At 35.4% G+C, this 13,300-nt stretch overlaps 1 protein-coding gene and 3 long non-coding RNA genes across 6 annotated transcripts; 1 reads left to right on the top strand and 3 right to left on the bottom strand.

The window, feature by feature from the left end:
* Positions 1-88: 88 nt before the first annotated feature.
* On the bottom strand, positions 89-1,554 carry LOC147544390 (uncharacterized). Of its 2 annotated transcripts, XR_015224358.1 has the most exons (5): positions 1,326-1,554; positions 1,181-1,229; positions 770-869; positions 567-650; positions 89-179 (listed from the first exon to the last, which is right to left on the bottom strand). It is a non-coding gene; the product is annotated as an uncharacterized LOC147544390 (long non-coding RNA). The 2 variants fall into 2 exon arrangements; XR_015224357.1 differs by having other exon boundaries at positions 89-650.
* A 209-nt stretch (positions 1,555-1,763) lies between these two features.
* Positions 1,764-3,229, bottom strand: LOC147544389 (uncharacterized). Of its 2 annotated transcripts, XR_015223817.1 has the most exons (5): positions 3,001-3,229; positions 2,856-2,904; positions 2,445-2,544; positions 2,242-2,325; positions 1,764-1,854 (listed from the first exon to the last, which is right to left on the bottom strand). It is a non-coding gene; the product is annotated as an uncharacterized LOC147544389 (long non-coding RNA). The 2 variants fall into 2 exon arrangements; XR_015223816.1 differs by having other exon boundaries at positions 1,764-2,325.
* A 726-nt stretch (positions 3,230-3,955) lies between these two features.
* Positions 3,956-4,904, bottom strand: LOC147544388 (uncharacterized). The gene is made up of 4 exons (XR_015223836.1): positions 4,676-4,904; positions 4,531-4,579; positions 4,120-4,219; positions 3,956-4,000 (listed from the first exon to the last, which is right to left on the bottom strand). It is a non-coding gene; the product is annotated as an uncharacterized LOC147544388 (long non-coding RNA).
* A 7,063-nt stretch (positions 4,905-11,967) lies between these two features.
* LOC147544387 (uncharacterized) lies at positions 11,968-12,900 on the top strand. The gene has a single exon (XM_086635691.1). The coding sequence runs from the start codon at positions 11,968-11,970 to the stop codon at positions 12,898-12,900; it is 933 nt and encodes a 310-aa protein (XP_086491817.1).
* Positions 12,901-13,300: the final 400 nt, after the last annotated feature.

The following is a 13,300-nucleotide window of genomic DNA, read 5'->3' as shown; positions in this document are numbered from 1 at the left end:
GATAAACATTGAGGATAAATCTGGGCCATTGAGAGGAGGGAAAAAGATACCCTCCTCTCTTATTATATAGATTTAGCTGGTAGAAAAAACTTACTTGAGCTCTGGGTCAGACTCTGTGGGAGAGATAGACAGATGAAGAAAGGTTGAACACGCTTGAGAATTGAAAGATGACAGAACAACTAAAAAACAAACTTATAAACAACTAAACACATGATAAATAAAACTTGCAGATCTCAAATTCTTTTCGCAATTAAAACCTAACAAAAATATAAGGCGTATAAGAAGAATTAGCAATCAAAATCAAAACTGAAACCGAATCAAAGAAACAGTTTGTGAGACTAACCATTAAATTGAGTTTTTTAATACAAACATGGATACCACCAAAAATTTACGTAATAAGGGGAAAATGATAAGCAAATTGATTGAGCTGCTCAATATTGAGAGCATATTAGCGAAATTCCTCAAGTTACAAACATTAAAGAATGACATAATGAACTTAGTTGTTCATCTTAGAAACTCAAACTCAAGAGGCGGAATTAAATTTGTCTAGAGAAGCATGTTGTTACCTGTGAATTAAGTTGCGTCGGCTTTGTTCTCACGGACACGTAATATAAGTCTGAATCAGCTACATTGAGTTCTCCCAAGTTTAACTAAAACCGAAAAGCCCGAAATGGTAGTAAGACAACAAAACGATAGCTTAAATCACACTAAAGCCTAAGAGGCCAAAATTCAACAAAAACGTAGAGAGTAGGAGTAACAAAGTATTTACCTGGGAAAGTTGCAGTGAAGGAAGACTTCATACTGAACCCAGAACACCCGAAAAAGTTCACCAAAATTTTAGAGAGAAAGTGGCGAAGAGATTTAGCGAACTATAAAAAGAGAGAAAAGTAAAAACATTAGAGATTAGTTTGTGAGACTAACCATTAGACCTATTAGATCAGTAAGATATTAAAGAATGATATAATGAACTTAATTAAGTTGAGTCAATAACAATGTAGAGAGTCAAAATATAGTTAGAAAGAGCTAAAACATTAAATTGGGTACAAACATGGTTACCAACCAAAGTCGGCAAATCTAAGCTTAAATCGCACTGATACACCTAATAATCAATTTCAGCAAAATTTGTAGAGAGATTGGCAAAAAAATCAACAAAATCTAAGTTCAAATCACTTCTATTTACCTTATAATTAGTTTGCATAAGATAGGGCAAACAAAATTTCTGCAAATTTCTGCAAAATGTAGAGAGAGATGGGCCAAAAAATCAACAAATAGTGAACAAAACCAAATCTAGAAAGAGATAAGCAAAAAAATCAACAAATATTTACCTGATGTTGCAAGGGGTTAGAAGATAAAGGAAGGGTTTTGGCATAAAATTAACCTAAAGGTTGATGAAGAAAGGGGTTAGAGTGATATTTAACTTGAAGAAAAGGGTTTGAAATATGGTAGAGGTTGGGAGGGGAAGAGATGATAGAGGTGTGAGAGAGAAGAAAAGGGTGTGTGATTTCTTCCATTTCAGAATTAGGATTTTGAAAAGAGCAAGAAAGAGATGTGACGGTAAAGAGAGGGAAATTGAAGTGACGAAGGGGGAGGGTGGGCAACTGGGCAAGTATTAGTGATTTGGAAAAGGAATATTCTTTTCTCCCCCATATCCATTAACACCGTTAGATCTGTTAGAGATAAACATTGAGGATAAATCTGGGCCATTGAGAGGAGGGAAAAAGATACCCTCCTCTCTTATTATATAGATTTAGCTGGTAGAAAAAACTTACTTGAGCTCTGGGTCAGACTCTGTGGGAGAGATAGACAGATGAAGAAAGGTTGAACACGCTTGAGAATTGAAAGATGACAGAACAACTAAAAAACAAACTTATAAACAACTAAACACATGATAAATAAAACTTGCAGATCTCAAATTCTTTTCGCAATTAAAACCTAACAAAAATATAAGGCGTATAAGAAGAATTAGCAATCAAAATCAAAACTGAAACCGAATCAAAGAAACAGTTTGTGAGACTAACCATTAAATTGAGTTTTTTAATACAAACATGGATACCACCAAAAATTTACGTAATAAGGGGAAAATGATAAGCAAATTGATTGAGCTGCTCAATATTGAGAGCATATTAGCGAAATTCCTCAAGTTACAAACATTAAAGAATGACATAATGAACTTAGTTGTTCATCTTAGAAACTCAAACTCAAGAGGCGGAATTAAATTTGTCTAGAGAAGCATGTTGTTACCTGTGAATTAAGTTGCGTCGGCTTTGTTCTCACGGACACGTAATATAAGTCTGAATCAGCTACATTGAGTTCTCCCAAGTTTAACTAAAACCGAAAAGCCCGAAATGGTAGTAAGACAACAAAACGATAGCTTAAATCACACTAAAGCCTAAGAGGCCAAAATTCAACAAAAACGTAGAGAGTAGGAGTAACAAAGTATTTACCTGGGAAAGTTGCAGTGAAGGAAGACTTCATACTGAACCCAGAACACCCGAAAAAGTTCACCAAAATTTTAGAGAGAAAGTGGCGAAGAGATTTAGCGAACTATAAAAAGAGAGAAAAGTAAAAACATTAGAGATTAGTTTGTGAGACTAACCATTAGACCTATTAGATCAGTAAGATATTAAAGAATGATATAATGAACTTAATTAAGTTGAGTCAATAACAATGTAGAGAGTCAAAATATAGTTAGAAAGAGCTAAAACATTAAATTGGGTACAAACATGGTTACCAACCAAAGTCGGCAAATCTAAGCTTAAATCGCACTGATACACCTAATAATCAATTTCAGCAAAATTTGTAGAGAGATTGGCAAAAAAATCAACAAAATCTAAGTTCAAATCACTTCTATTTACCTTATAATTAGTTTGCATAAGATAGGGCAAACAAAATTTCTGCAAATTTCTGCAAAATGTAGAGAGAGATGGGCCAAAAAATCAACAAATAGTGAACAAAACCAAATCTAGAAAGAGATAAGCAAAAAAATCAACAAATATTTACCTGATGTTGCAAGGGGTTAGAAGATAAAGGAAGGGTTTTGGCATAAAATTAACCTAAAGGTTGATGAAGAAAGGGGTTAGAGTGATATTTAACTTGAAGAAAAGGGTTTGAAATATGGTAGAGGTTGGGAGGGGAAGAGATGATAGAGGTGTGAGAGAGAAGAAAAGGGTGTGTGATTTCTTCCATTTCAGAATTAGGATTTTGAAAAGAGCAAGAAAGAGATGTGACGGTAAAGAGAGGGAAATTGAAGTGACGAAGGGGGAGGGTGGGCAACTGGGCAAGTATTAGTGATTTGGAAAAGGAATATTCTTTTCTCCCCCATATCCATTAACACCGTTAGATCTGTTAGAGATAAACATTGAGGATAAATCTGGGCCATTGAGAGGAGGGAAAAAGATACCCTCCTCTCTTATTATATAGATTTAGCTGGTAGAAAAAACTTACTTGAGCTCTGGGTCAGACTCTGTGGGAGAGATAGACAGATGAAGAAAGGTTGAACACGCTTGAGAATTGAAAGATGACAGAACAACTAAAAAACAAACTTATAAACAACTAAACACATGATAAATAAAACTTGCAGATCTCAAATTCTTTTCGCAATTAAAACCTAACAAAAATATAAGGCGTATAAGAAGAATTAGCAATCAAAATCAAAACTGAAACCGAATCAAAGAAACAGTTTGTGAGACTAACCATTAAATTGAGTTTTTTAATACAAACATGGATACCACCAAAAATTTACGTAATAAGGGGAAAATGATAAGCAAATTGATTGAGCTGCTCAATATTGAGAGCATATTAGCGAAATTCCTCAAGTTACAAACATTAAAGAATGACATAATGAACTTAGTTGTTCATCTTAGAAACTCAAACTCAAGAGGCGGAATTAAATTTGTCTAGAGAAGCATGTTGTTACCTGTGAATTAAGTTGCGTCGGCTTTGTTCTCACAGACACGTAATATAAGTCTGAATCAGCTACATTGAGTTCTCCCAAGTTTAACTAAAACCGAAAAGCCCGAAATGGTAGTAAGACAACAAAACGATAGCTTAAATCACACTAAAGCCTAAGAGGCCAAAATTCAACAAAAACGTAGAGAGTAGGAGTAACAAAGTATTTACCTGGGAAAGTTGCAGTGAAGGAAGACTTCATACTGAACCCAGAACACCCGAAAAAGTTCACCAAAATTTTAGAGAGAAAGTGGCGAAGAGATTTAGCGAACTATAAAAAGAGAGAAAAGTAAAAACATTAGAGATTAGTTTGTGAGACTAACCATTAGACCTATTAGATCAGTAAGATATTAAAGAATGATATAATGAACTTAATTAAGTTGAGTCAATAACAATGTAGAGAGTCAAAATATAGTTAGAAAGAGCTAAAACATTAAATTGGGTACAAACATGGTTACCAACCAAAGTCGGCAAATCTAAGCTTAAATCGCACTGATACACCTAATAATCAATTTCAGCAAAATTTGTAGAGAGATTGGCAAAAAAATCAACAAAATCTAAGTTCAAATCACTTCTATTTACCTTATAATTAGTTTGCATAAGATAGGGCAAACAAAATTTCTGCAAATTTCTGCAAAATGTAGAGAGAGATGGGCCAAAAAATCAACAAATAGTGAACAAAACCAAATCTAGAAAGAGATAAGCAAAAAAATCAACAAATATTTACCTGATGTTGCAAGGGGTTAGAAGATAAAGGAAGGGTTTTGGCATAAAATTAACCTAAAGGTTGATGAAGAAAGGGGTTAGAGTGATATTTAACTTGAAGAAAAGGGTTTGAAATATGGTAGAGGTTGGGAGGGGAAGAGATGATAGAGGTGTGAGAGAGAAGAAAAGGGTGTGTGATTTCTTCCATTTCAGAATTAGGATTTTGAAAAGAGCAAGAAAGAGATGTGACGGTAAAGAGAGGGAAATTGAAGTGACGAAGGGGGAGGGTGGGCAACTGGGCAAGTATTAGTGATTTGGAAAAGGAATATTCTTTTCTCCCCCATATCCATTAACACCGTTAGATCTGTTAGAGATAAACATTGAGGATAAATCTGGGCCATTGAGAGGAGGGAAAAAGATACCCTCCTCTCTTATTATATAGATCTTTTACTTTAATAGTTTTAACTTCTACTATAGCTTATGTCATGAAACTGAATATATGTCGAAGGTTGCTCATTGTAGTTTTGACTTCGTGATACCTTTAGGTTAAATGCAATGGAAACAATATATAGAAAAACTTTTGTTCTTTTTAATACAATGCAACAATTTATAAAACTTAAACATGAAAAAGAAATGTCCGACTTCTTTCTCTTTGGGTTTGTTTTTCTTCTTGGTGTTCCTTAAAATGTATATAAGGTGTTTGAAAAAATGTTTTGCTGAATTTTTACTTTGTTTTAGTTTTATTGCTAAGAATAGTGTTAAAGGCGTCTCATAAGTAAATTTTTGTTTTGCCAAGGTTCTCAATCATTCGTGTTTATAATTTTTAAATTGGGTTTGCTTGATATGTAATCAATTTGGTTTTCTACCGAGTTTATGAAGGGGAATCTTGATGGCAAATTGTTTCATTGCTTAAACAAACCCTAAACAACCGTCTCAGCTTACTGAATCTTGCTTTTGTGATCAGGTTCCTTTACTCATCAAATCGACTTGGGGTTAGTTCGAACGATTACTAGGATTTATCAAAGAAAGCACCTCCTGTAAAAGCACTCTCCGAAGTTCAAAGTCTATCTTAGGGAAGTTTGACGAATAAATATCTACACCTCATTCTAATTTGGAAAGTTTAGATGTTTGAACTTATGTTCTTTTGTTAGGATGTTTGAAATTATGTTAAGACGAGAGTTTGTAAATTCATCTTCTATTAAACTAAAATTGACTTCTTCTAATGTGTTTAGTTGATATTTTAAGCTAGAATTATTTTCTTATACACACACCATTTAACGCACATGATAGAACTGTCCGTGCCCGGCGGGCACGGGTTATACCCTCGTTTATTTATGTAAGTCACCCTCTATTAATTATTTCCACAAAGTAACTTCTAAAATCAATTCAAAAAACTCTTTCTAAAAATCTTTTCTATACTTATTTATGAAAATTATATCCTATTAACTAATAACTATTCCTAAAATCTTTCCAAAAGTCATTTCTAAATCATGTCATTATTTATAGAAAATCCTTTCTAAAGTTTTAATTTTTTATATTCAAAATAAACAATAGATTTGTATTTTTCTAATTTAAATTTTGGTTTTTCAAATAAAAAAAAAATATATATCTATATATATTATAGAAAATCCGGGCTGGCCCGGCCAGGCCTGGGTCTATACCCAGTCCCGGGCTGAGCCCTTGTATAGCCAACCCGGGTTGAGCCCGGCCCGGGACACTTTCAACCCGGGTTGGCTAGGCCCGGCCCGGGCCGGGCCAGTCCGACCCGGCCTTTTAAGCATCACTAGTTTTATCCAGCAAATATTCTGGTGAATCTTAAATTGTTAAATACAACTATGTTTAATTATACAAAATTATTTACTTGGCCAATTTTTTCTTTCGTTTATTAAACAAAAATAAAATTTGTTTTATTGGTGGCATCTAGCAAAATATTATATTGAGAATCTCAAAAAACCATTACTCCAAATTAAACCTGAAAAATAATAAATATAAAATAGATAGAATTTCTTTTCAAAAAAAGATTACTAATTTGACTCTAATACAATCTATTTTATAATTTTTCTAAAAAATGGTTACTAATTTAACTTCAAAAATTATTGTACTTGTCAAAGTAATTTTGAAAGAAAATGGTCCAGTTCCACGATTTTATATCGGTAGAAACCGGTATTGTTTTGTGCATTCGAATGGGGCCACTAGTTCTACCTCGAATTACATATGGGATGCTTTGACTGGAATATAATATTTTTTGGTTATTTATTAAAATTTGGTTAACTTTTTAGCTTAATGTTCGATTAAATTTTATTTATAAACAATTAATTATGATAATAGAAACTTGAACCCTCTTTTGTGTAACGGTATTTCAAGAATTGCTTTGACTGACAAATCATCAAACAACTTGCCTATAAGTTCTTCGTTCCACTGTCCTTGGCGATTCATGAGATCTTTAACTAAAAAGATATTTGTCTCCTCCATATTGTTTGATTTCTTGTTTGGTTTAAATCCCCTTAAATTCGGCACCCACGGGTCATCCCAAACACGAATTTTATCTCCATTTCCAACCATGAAGCAAACTTCATCTTTTAGAAATTCTCTCATGTCTAAAATACTCTTCCAAGTAGCCGTCGATGTCGATTTGTTTTTATAAGTCCAGAAATTTTCTGTTTTAAGATATTTTGCTCTCAATAATCGAACCCATAAAGCCATTGGTTCCGTCAGGAATCGCCAAGTTAATTTTCCTACCATAGATTGATTTACCATACCCATATCTCGGATACCCAAACCTCCTTCTTTTTGACTTGCTTGCATATTCTTCCAACTCAAGTAGTGCATTTTAGATTTCTCCATATTATGTCCCCACCAAAAATTCCTCTGCCACTGTTCTATTTTTTCAACAACTCCTTTAGGTACTATATTTGTAGATAGAAAGTATATGGGAATTGATGAGAGCTCACTTTTGAGAAGGACTGTTCTGCCGGCATGAGATAACGAGCTTCTTTTCCACCCCATTAGTTTCTTTTCAATCTTTTTCACAACAAACTCATAGGAGGCAATTTTATGTTTCGACTTCAATAAATAGTTTCCTAAATAGACATCGTCCTTCTTCATCTCTTTAACTCCAAGAACTTCCAGTATCTTCGCCTTTCTTTCTAACGTACAATTTGTACTAAATTGAATTGAGGATTTCTGAAAATTAATTAGTTGTCCGGAACAACCGACATATGAATTTAATATAGATTTTAGTTGATTCACATTCACTTCCGATGCTTTCCCGAAGAAGAATAGATCATCTGCAAACATAAGGTGACTCACACTCGGTGCATATCTGTTAATTCGAAGTCCATTATAAATCCCATTTGTTTCTGCCTGATCAACGAGCTTGGTGAGAGTTTCCGAACATAATATAAACAAATATGGGCTAAGCGGGCAACCCTGTCGAAGACCTCTTTTACTATAAAAATACCCCTTCGGACGACCATTCAATAATAACGAAAATGATGCAGTAGATACACAGTTCATAATAAGCATATGAGTATTAGCAGTAAATCCATATCTTAGCAGCACTTCACTAAGAAAATTCCAATCTACTCTGTCGTATGCTTTTGCCATGTCGACCTTTAATGCAAATGCTCCCTCCTTTGCTGTAGTGTTTGCTATAGAGTGGAAAATTTCTTGGGCAATAATTATATTGTCAGATATCTGACGGCCAGGTACAAAAGCATTCTGAACAGAGGAAATCATCTTCCCAATAATAGGTCTGATCCGATTCGTTATTATTTTCGTTATAATACGATATAATACGTTGCATAACGAGATTGGCCTATAGTCAATAGGTGTTTCTGGAGCACTTACTTTGGGAATTAACGTAATAAAAGTATGATTTAATTTACCTGGCAACGTTCCCGTTTCGAATACAGATTTAATTTGAGTCATAACCTCATCTCCGATAACTCCCCAACATCTTTTGTAAAAAATTGCAGAGAACCCATCCGGTCCAGGTGCTTTACATGCCTTCATCCCCTTTATAACATTCCAAATTTCCTCCTTAGATGGTATTGAGCCTATAAATTGATTTTCCGGAGCTAATAAAGGTCTGTCTGATAGTGTTAATGTCTCTGGGAATTCGGTAATGTGTTCTGATCTGGAAGCCCTGTAAAAATGGTGCAAAAAAACATTAGTTATAACAGTCGGATCCGAAGACCAACTTTGGTCATCTAATTTCACCACATTGATATTGTTCTTCCTTTGCCTATTAAGTACCGACAGATGAAAGAACTTTATATTTTTATCATTGTCTTCTACCCAGTGTTTTTTTGCTCTCTGACGCCAAAATATTTCTTCCAACTTTCTCAACTCCACCAATTTTCGTTGCACCTCATTCTCTTCCTTGATAATCTCCATTGTTGGGGTACGATTTTGCACTTCTAGTAACAGTTCTTCGGTGGCCTTGATTTGTTCAAAGAGCTGTCCTACCCGAGCCTTGCTCCAACTCAATAGTTTCCTCGACAATTGTCCCAATTTATTTGTAAAAACTCCACTTGTTTGCTCCCACCCTGTTTTCATAACTTCATCAAATTCTTCATGGAAAGTCCAGTGTGCCTCAAATCTAAAAGGAATTGCTCCTTTGATTTTTTCTCTTGACGTATTTAAAATGATCGGAGCATGGTCACTATAAAGTCGCGGCAGATGTTTCACTAGAGCATTCGGAAATCTAATACGCCAATTCGGGCTGACTAAAACTCTGTCCAGTCTCTCTCTTATATGATGGTTCAATCCCCTACCATTTACCCATGTATAAGCTGGGCCAGAATACCCTATATCAATCAGGTTGCAATCCATAATCATACTTCGGAACTGGTCTGAAGCCTTCTTATTCACTCAATTTCCTCCCCATTTTTCAACCTCCATTACAATAGCATTGAAGTCTCCCATAGCACACCAAGGTTCTTTTGTTTTAGTGCCGAAATCACGCATGAAATCCCAGAATTTTTCTCTATGATTGGAATTCGGAGGCCCATACACAAATAAAATACTCCACTTCTGCTTCTTTCCAATTTCTTTTATTCTAATATGAATATGATTTTTCGAATAAGAAGTAATCTCAATATCAACCTCATCATCCCAGACCAGCCATAGTCCTCCACTTAATCCAACTGCTGGTACAATGAAAGTATTTTTATAACTCTATTTCTGTACCCAAAATTCGGACGATCTTTGTGATAATTTTGTCTCTGATAAGAAAAGAATCGATGGTTTTACCGCCCTAAGGAATGTATTCAAGTGCAGAATTGTCGGATCATTCCCCGTCCCCCGACAATTCCAACTTTGTATAATCATTTGGTTTGCGGCCTTAATGGGCTGGCCGCCTTCACCCGATCAACTTCTATCTCAACATCTACTTTCCTCTTCTTCTCTAAGTCACCCTCATCTTCTTTATTAATCTCCTGGGCTGCTCGAGCTCTCTTTAGCCGAGTAGTATTCGTCGGTTCAGTACATGTGACTGATTTATGCACTTCTCGTGCCAATTTCCTCCACGAACCAGTTCGACCACCCATTGATATTCTCTCACAATGGGTTGTAACGTTATCAAGCTTCCCAACAAACTTTGATTTCAACTCAATCGATTTATCAATTGAGTTTGTTCGAATCTCCTCCTGCTTCCCAGTCTTAGACCCGTTCTGAACTTTAGTTGGTGATACTATCTTGCCCTCTGCAGCCATCAAGTTTTCTATCCCCTTCATCTCCTTTCTGTCCAGAGTCAAGAACTTTTCTGGTACAATTCTATTTCCTCCAACCATTTCAGCAACCTCCTTCACTCCCACTTCTCCACTCGAACCAGTTTTCCTTCCTACTGTACTCGGTTTATGTTTTCCTAACTTCTCATTTCCTTTACCAGTTATAAACCTTTCTTCAACATCATCCCCACTTCTATTGTCAGTACATGAATATGCCACTATTCTTGTTATTGATTCATCATCTAACCCACCTACCACAGACTTTGCTATTGAGCTTTCTCCCAAGTTGTTGCCTTCAAAAGTAACAATTCTTTCCTGTCTTGACTGAAATCCCGAGCTCAGTTGGGACTCTGATAAGTTAGTATTATCTTCATCCCTCTTATTGTTTAATTGTTTATCGGAGTCTTCCTGATTTTGATTAACATTTTCTTCTCTACTTTTTTTGCTCCATTCGTATTGTATTTTGTTTCGAAACTCGGCTTTTAGTTTATCGCTAAACCTTGGTAATAATAGACTCATTGCTTTAGTTTTTATATCCTCTGACCAACTCTCTGATATAGCTTCCCGAATCTTCGCCTTCGCCTCACAATTACTCATAATATGCCCCAACTTCCCACAATAGTAACAGAATTTAAATAACTTCTCATATTTAATTACGAGATTGCACAATTTTTTATTCGATAACTCAATTTGAATCTCTGACTTCAATGCTCTATTGATATCAATGCACACCCTGATTCTCGCGTACTTGCCCCACTTAGAAACTTCTTCAGAATCGGTTGATTTTGGTTCTCCAATCAATGCTCCGATCTTTTTTACTGCATCAACTGTTAAGTATTCTACTGGTAAACCATGGATTTGGACGTAGAACTCAGCTCTGTTAAACTCGTATTCTGATGGTAGCTTGTTCCTAGTAGTTCTTTCATATAATATTAGATCATCCTGAACATACCATGGAGATCCATCTTCCACCTTCTCTCTATCAATTGTGTTTTCAAAACTAATCAAATAAGAGTTATTGAAAAATTCATTCACCCATATTCTCCCTATAGTCCTCCAAGCCCTAGTCAGTATCTCTTTGAGAGTGTTTATATTCATAGTTCTCCCTGATATCATCTTAATCACTAAATTTTTTCTGCCATCATCTTCATGTTTTGTATCCTCCTCATTAAGCTTCAACCTTCCTGCTTCTTCTCTTCCCATCATGTTACCCATTAGGGTTACAATTTTTTCAAAATCATCCTCCATTAATTCACTTGCAACTCTGGTAGTGGTTGCTTAGCCCTAAAACTGCACCAAAAAACCCTAGTAACAATCGATTAGCCAAACCCTAGGTCAGGCTTCCGACGAGGAACAGTATCCTCAAAAAATCGCCCTCGCTTTTGGGCTCCGACAAACTCTTAAGGTTGTCTATCTGTTCATCAAGATTGAGTCTACTAAATCAGAAAGGTGAATTCTCTACTAAATCACTATATATGACTATTCCAAGGAGAAGCCGAGTTCCTCAAAGTCCATTGAACTACCAGCAGGTTTAACATGGAGCAGGGTTTGGAAGAGGTTAAAGTTGGCACCAAGAGTTCGAATGTTTGTGTGGCGTTTATTACATGATGCATTACCTACCAAAAAACGGGCATTGAGGTTTAATTCACAAGCCTCAACATTATGTGCATATTGCAAGGAAGAAGAGGAAGATATTGATCATCTCTTTCGAACATGTCGGTTCGCAAGGGAGACTTGGATGAGCTACCCGCTAAATCTCAGGGTTGATGGGAATGATGATTTCAAACTTCTTTTATGTAAATGGTTAATGAGTGAAGAGCAGGAAGAGGTGATAACGCTGCGTATCTACGTTACATGGTTCTTATGGAAAGCAAGAAACAAGTGTACGTTTGAGAATATAGCACCGAACAATTATAGAATAATCCAAGAAGCACAAAATATGTATAAGGAATTCTTAGACCCGGTATTGAGTCATGAAATAGTTGAAGCAAGTCTCGCGCCTAATCTCAAAATCTGGGTTCCACCAAAATCCGGGCAGTTAAAGGTAAATTTCGATGCTGCATACTTCAATGGTAATGCCACACTTGCTGCTGTTTGTAGAAATGAAAGAGGAGAGTTTGTGATGGCCCTAACAACCAATTGTCGATCCTCATCGCCTTTGGAAGCAGAAACAAGGGCTGCAAAGCTAGCACTTTCCATTGCACTACTACTCCCCGAGTATGAGTGTGGTATTGAGGGCGATGCTATGATTGTAATACATGCATGCTCGAAGGAGCTGAATGAGGTACCGTGGAGAATAAGACCGATTGTAATGGAGATCCAGTCAGATATTACAAAGCTTGAGAAGACAGAGTTCTCTTATTGTCCTCGTGAGGCGAATAATGTTGCGCATATGTTAGCAAAGTTCTCTAATGTAAACTTGAATCAAACTTTGGAGATCTATGAGACTCCTAGTTGCATTGTATGTCCGTTGGCGGCAGATTTAGCCAACATTCATTATTGTTCTAATAGCTAATAAAACAGGCAATGACCTATTTTCATCAAAAAAAAAAAAAAACTTGAACCCCAAAATTTTTGAAAAAAAAAATCAGTTATATTTGATTTTTGTTCGTGTTGTTGATTTAGCAATATAGGAAAATATGTAACTAGTTTTATTTAATTATTTTAAAATAGTGTGTATAGCATGGAGGAGAAATACGGCTACACTTGATTTTTGTTTTGGTGTTGGTTAGCAATTTAGGACTGTATTTTAGTTAGTTTTATTTAGTTATTTTTGTCCAATAGTTGTCTTTAGTAAAAATTAGAGTTGCGTATAATAGCATCCTATCATGCTGCCATGGGCCTAAAACGAATTCTTTTTCTAAAGTTCATCCATTTTTTCTTCGTCTAACGGAAATTAACTTTTTTTTTTTCAA

Source organism: Eschscholzia californica, unplaced genomic scaffold (assembly GCF_041429995.1).
Source record: "Eschscholzia californica isolate CP2 unplaced genomic scaffold, dmEscCali1.0.p SCAF_4, whole genome shotgun sequence".
In the NCBI taxonomy this organism is placed as follows: domain Eukaryota; kingdom Viridiplantae; phylum Streptophyta; class Magnoliopsida; order Ranunculales; family Papaveraceae; genus Eschscholzia; species Eschscholzia californica.
This window is presented reverse-complemented; position numbering and strand designations above follow the sequence as displayed.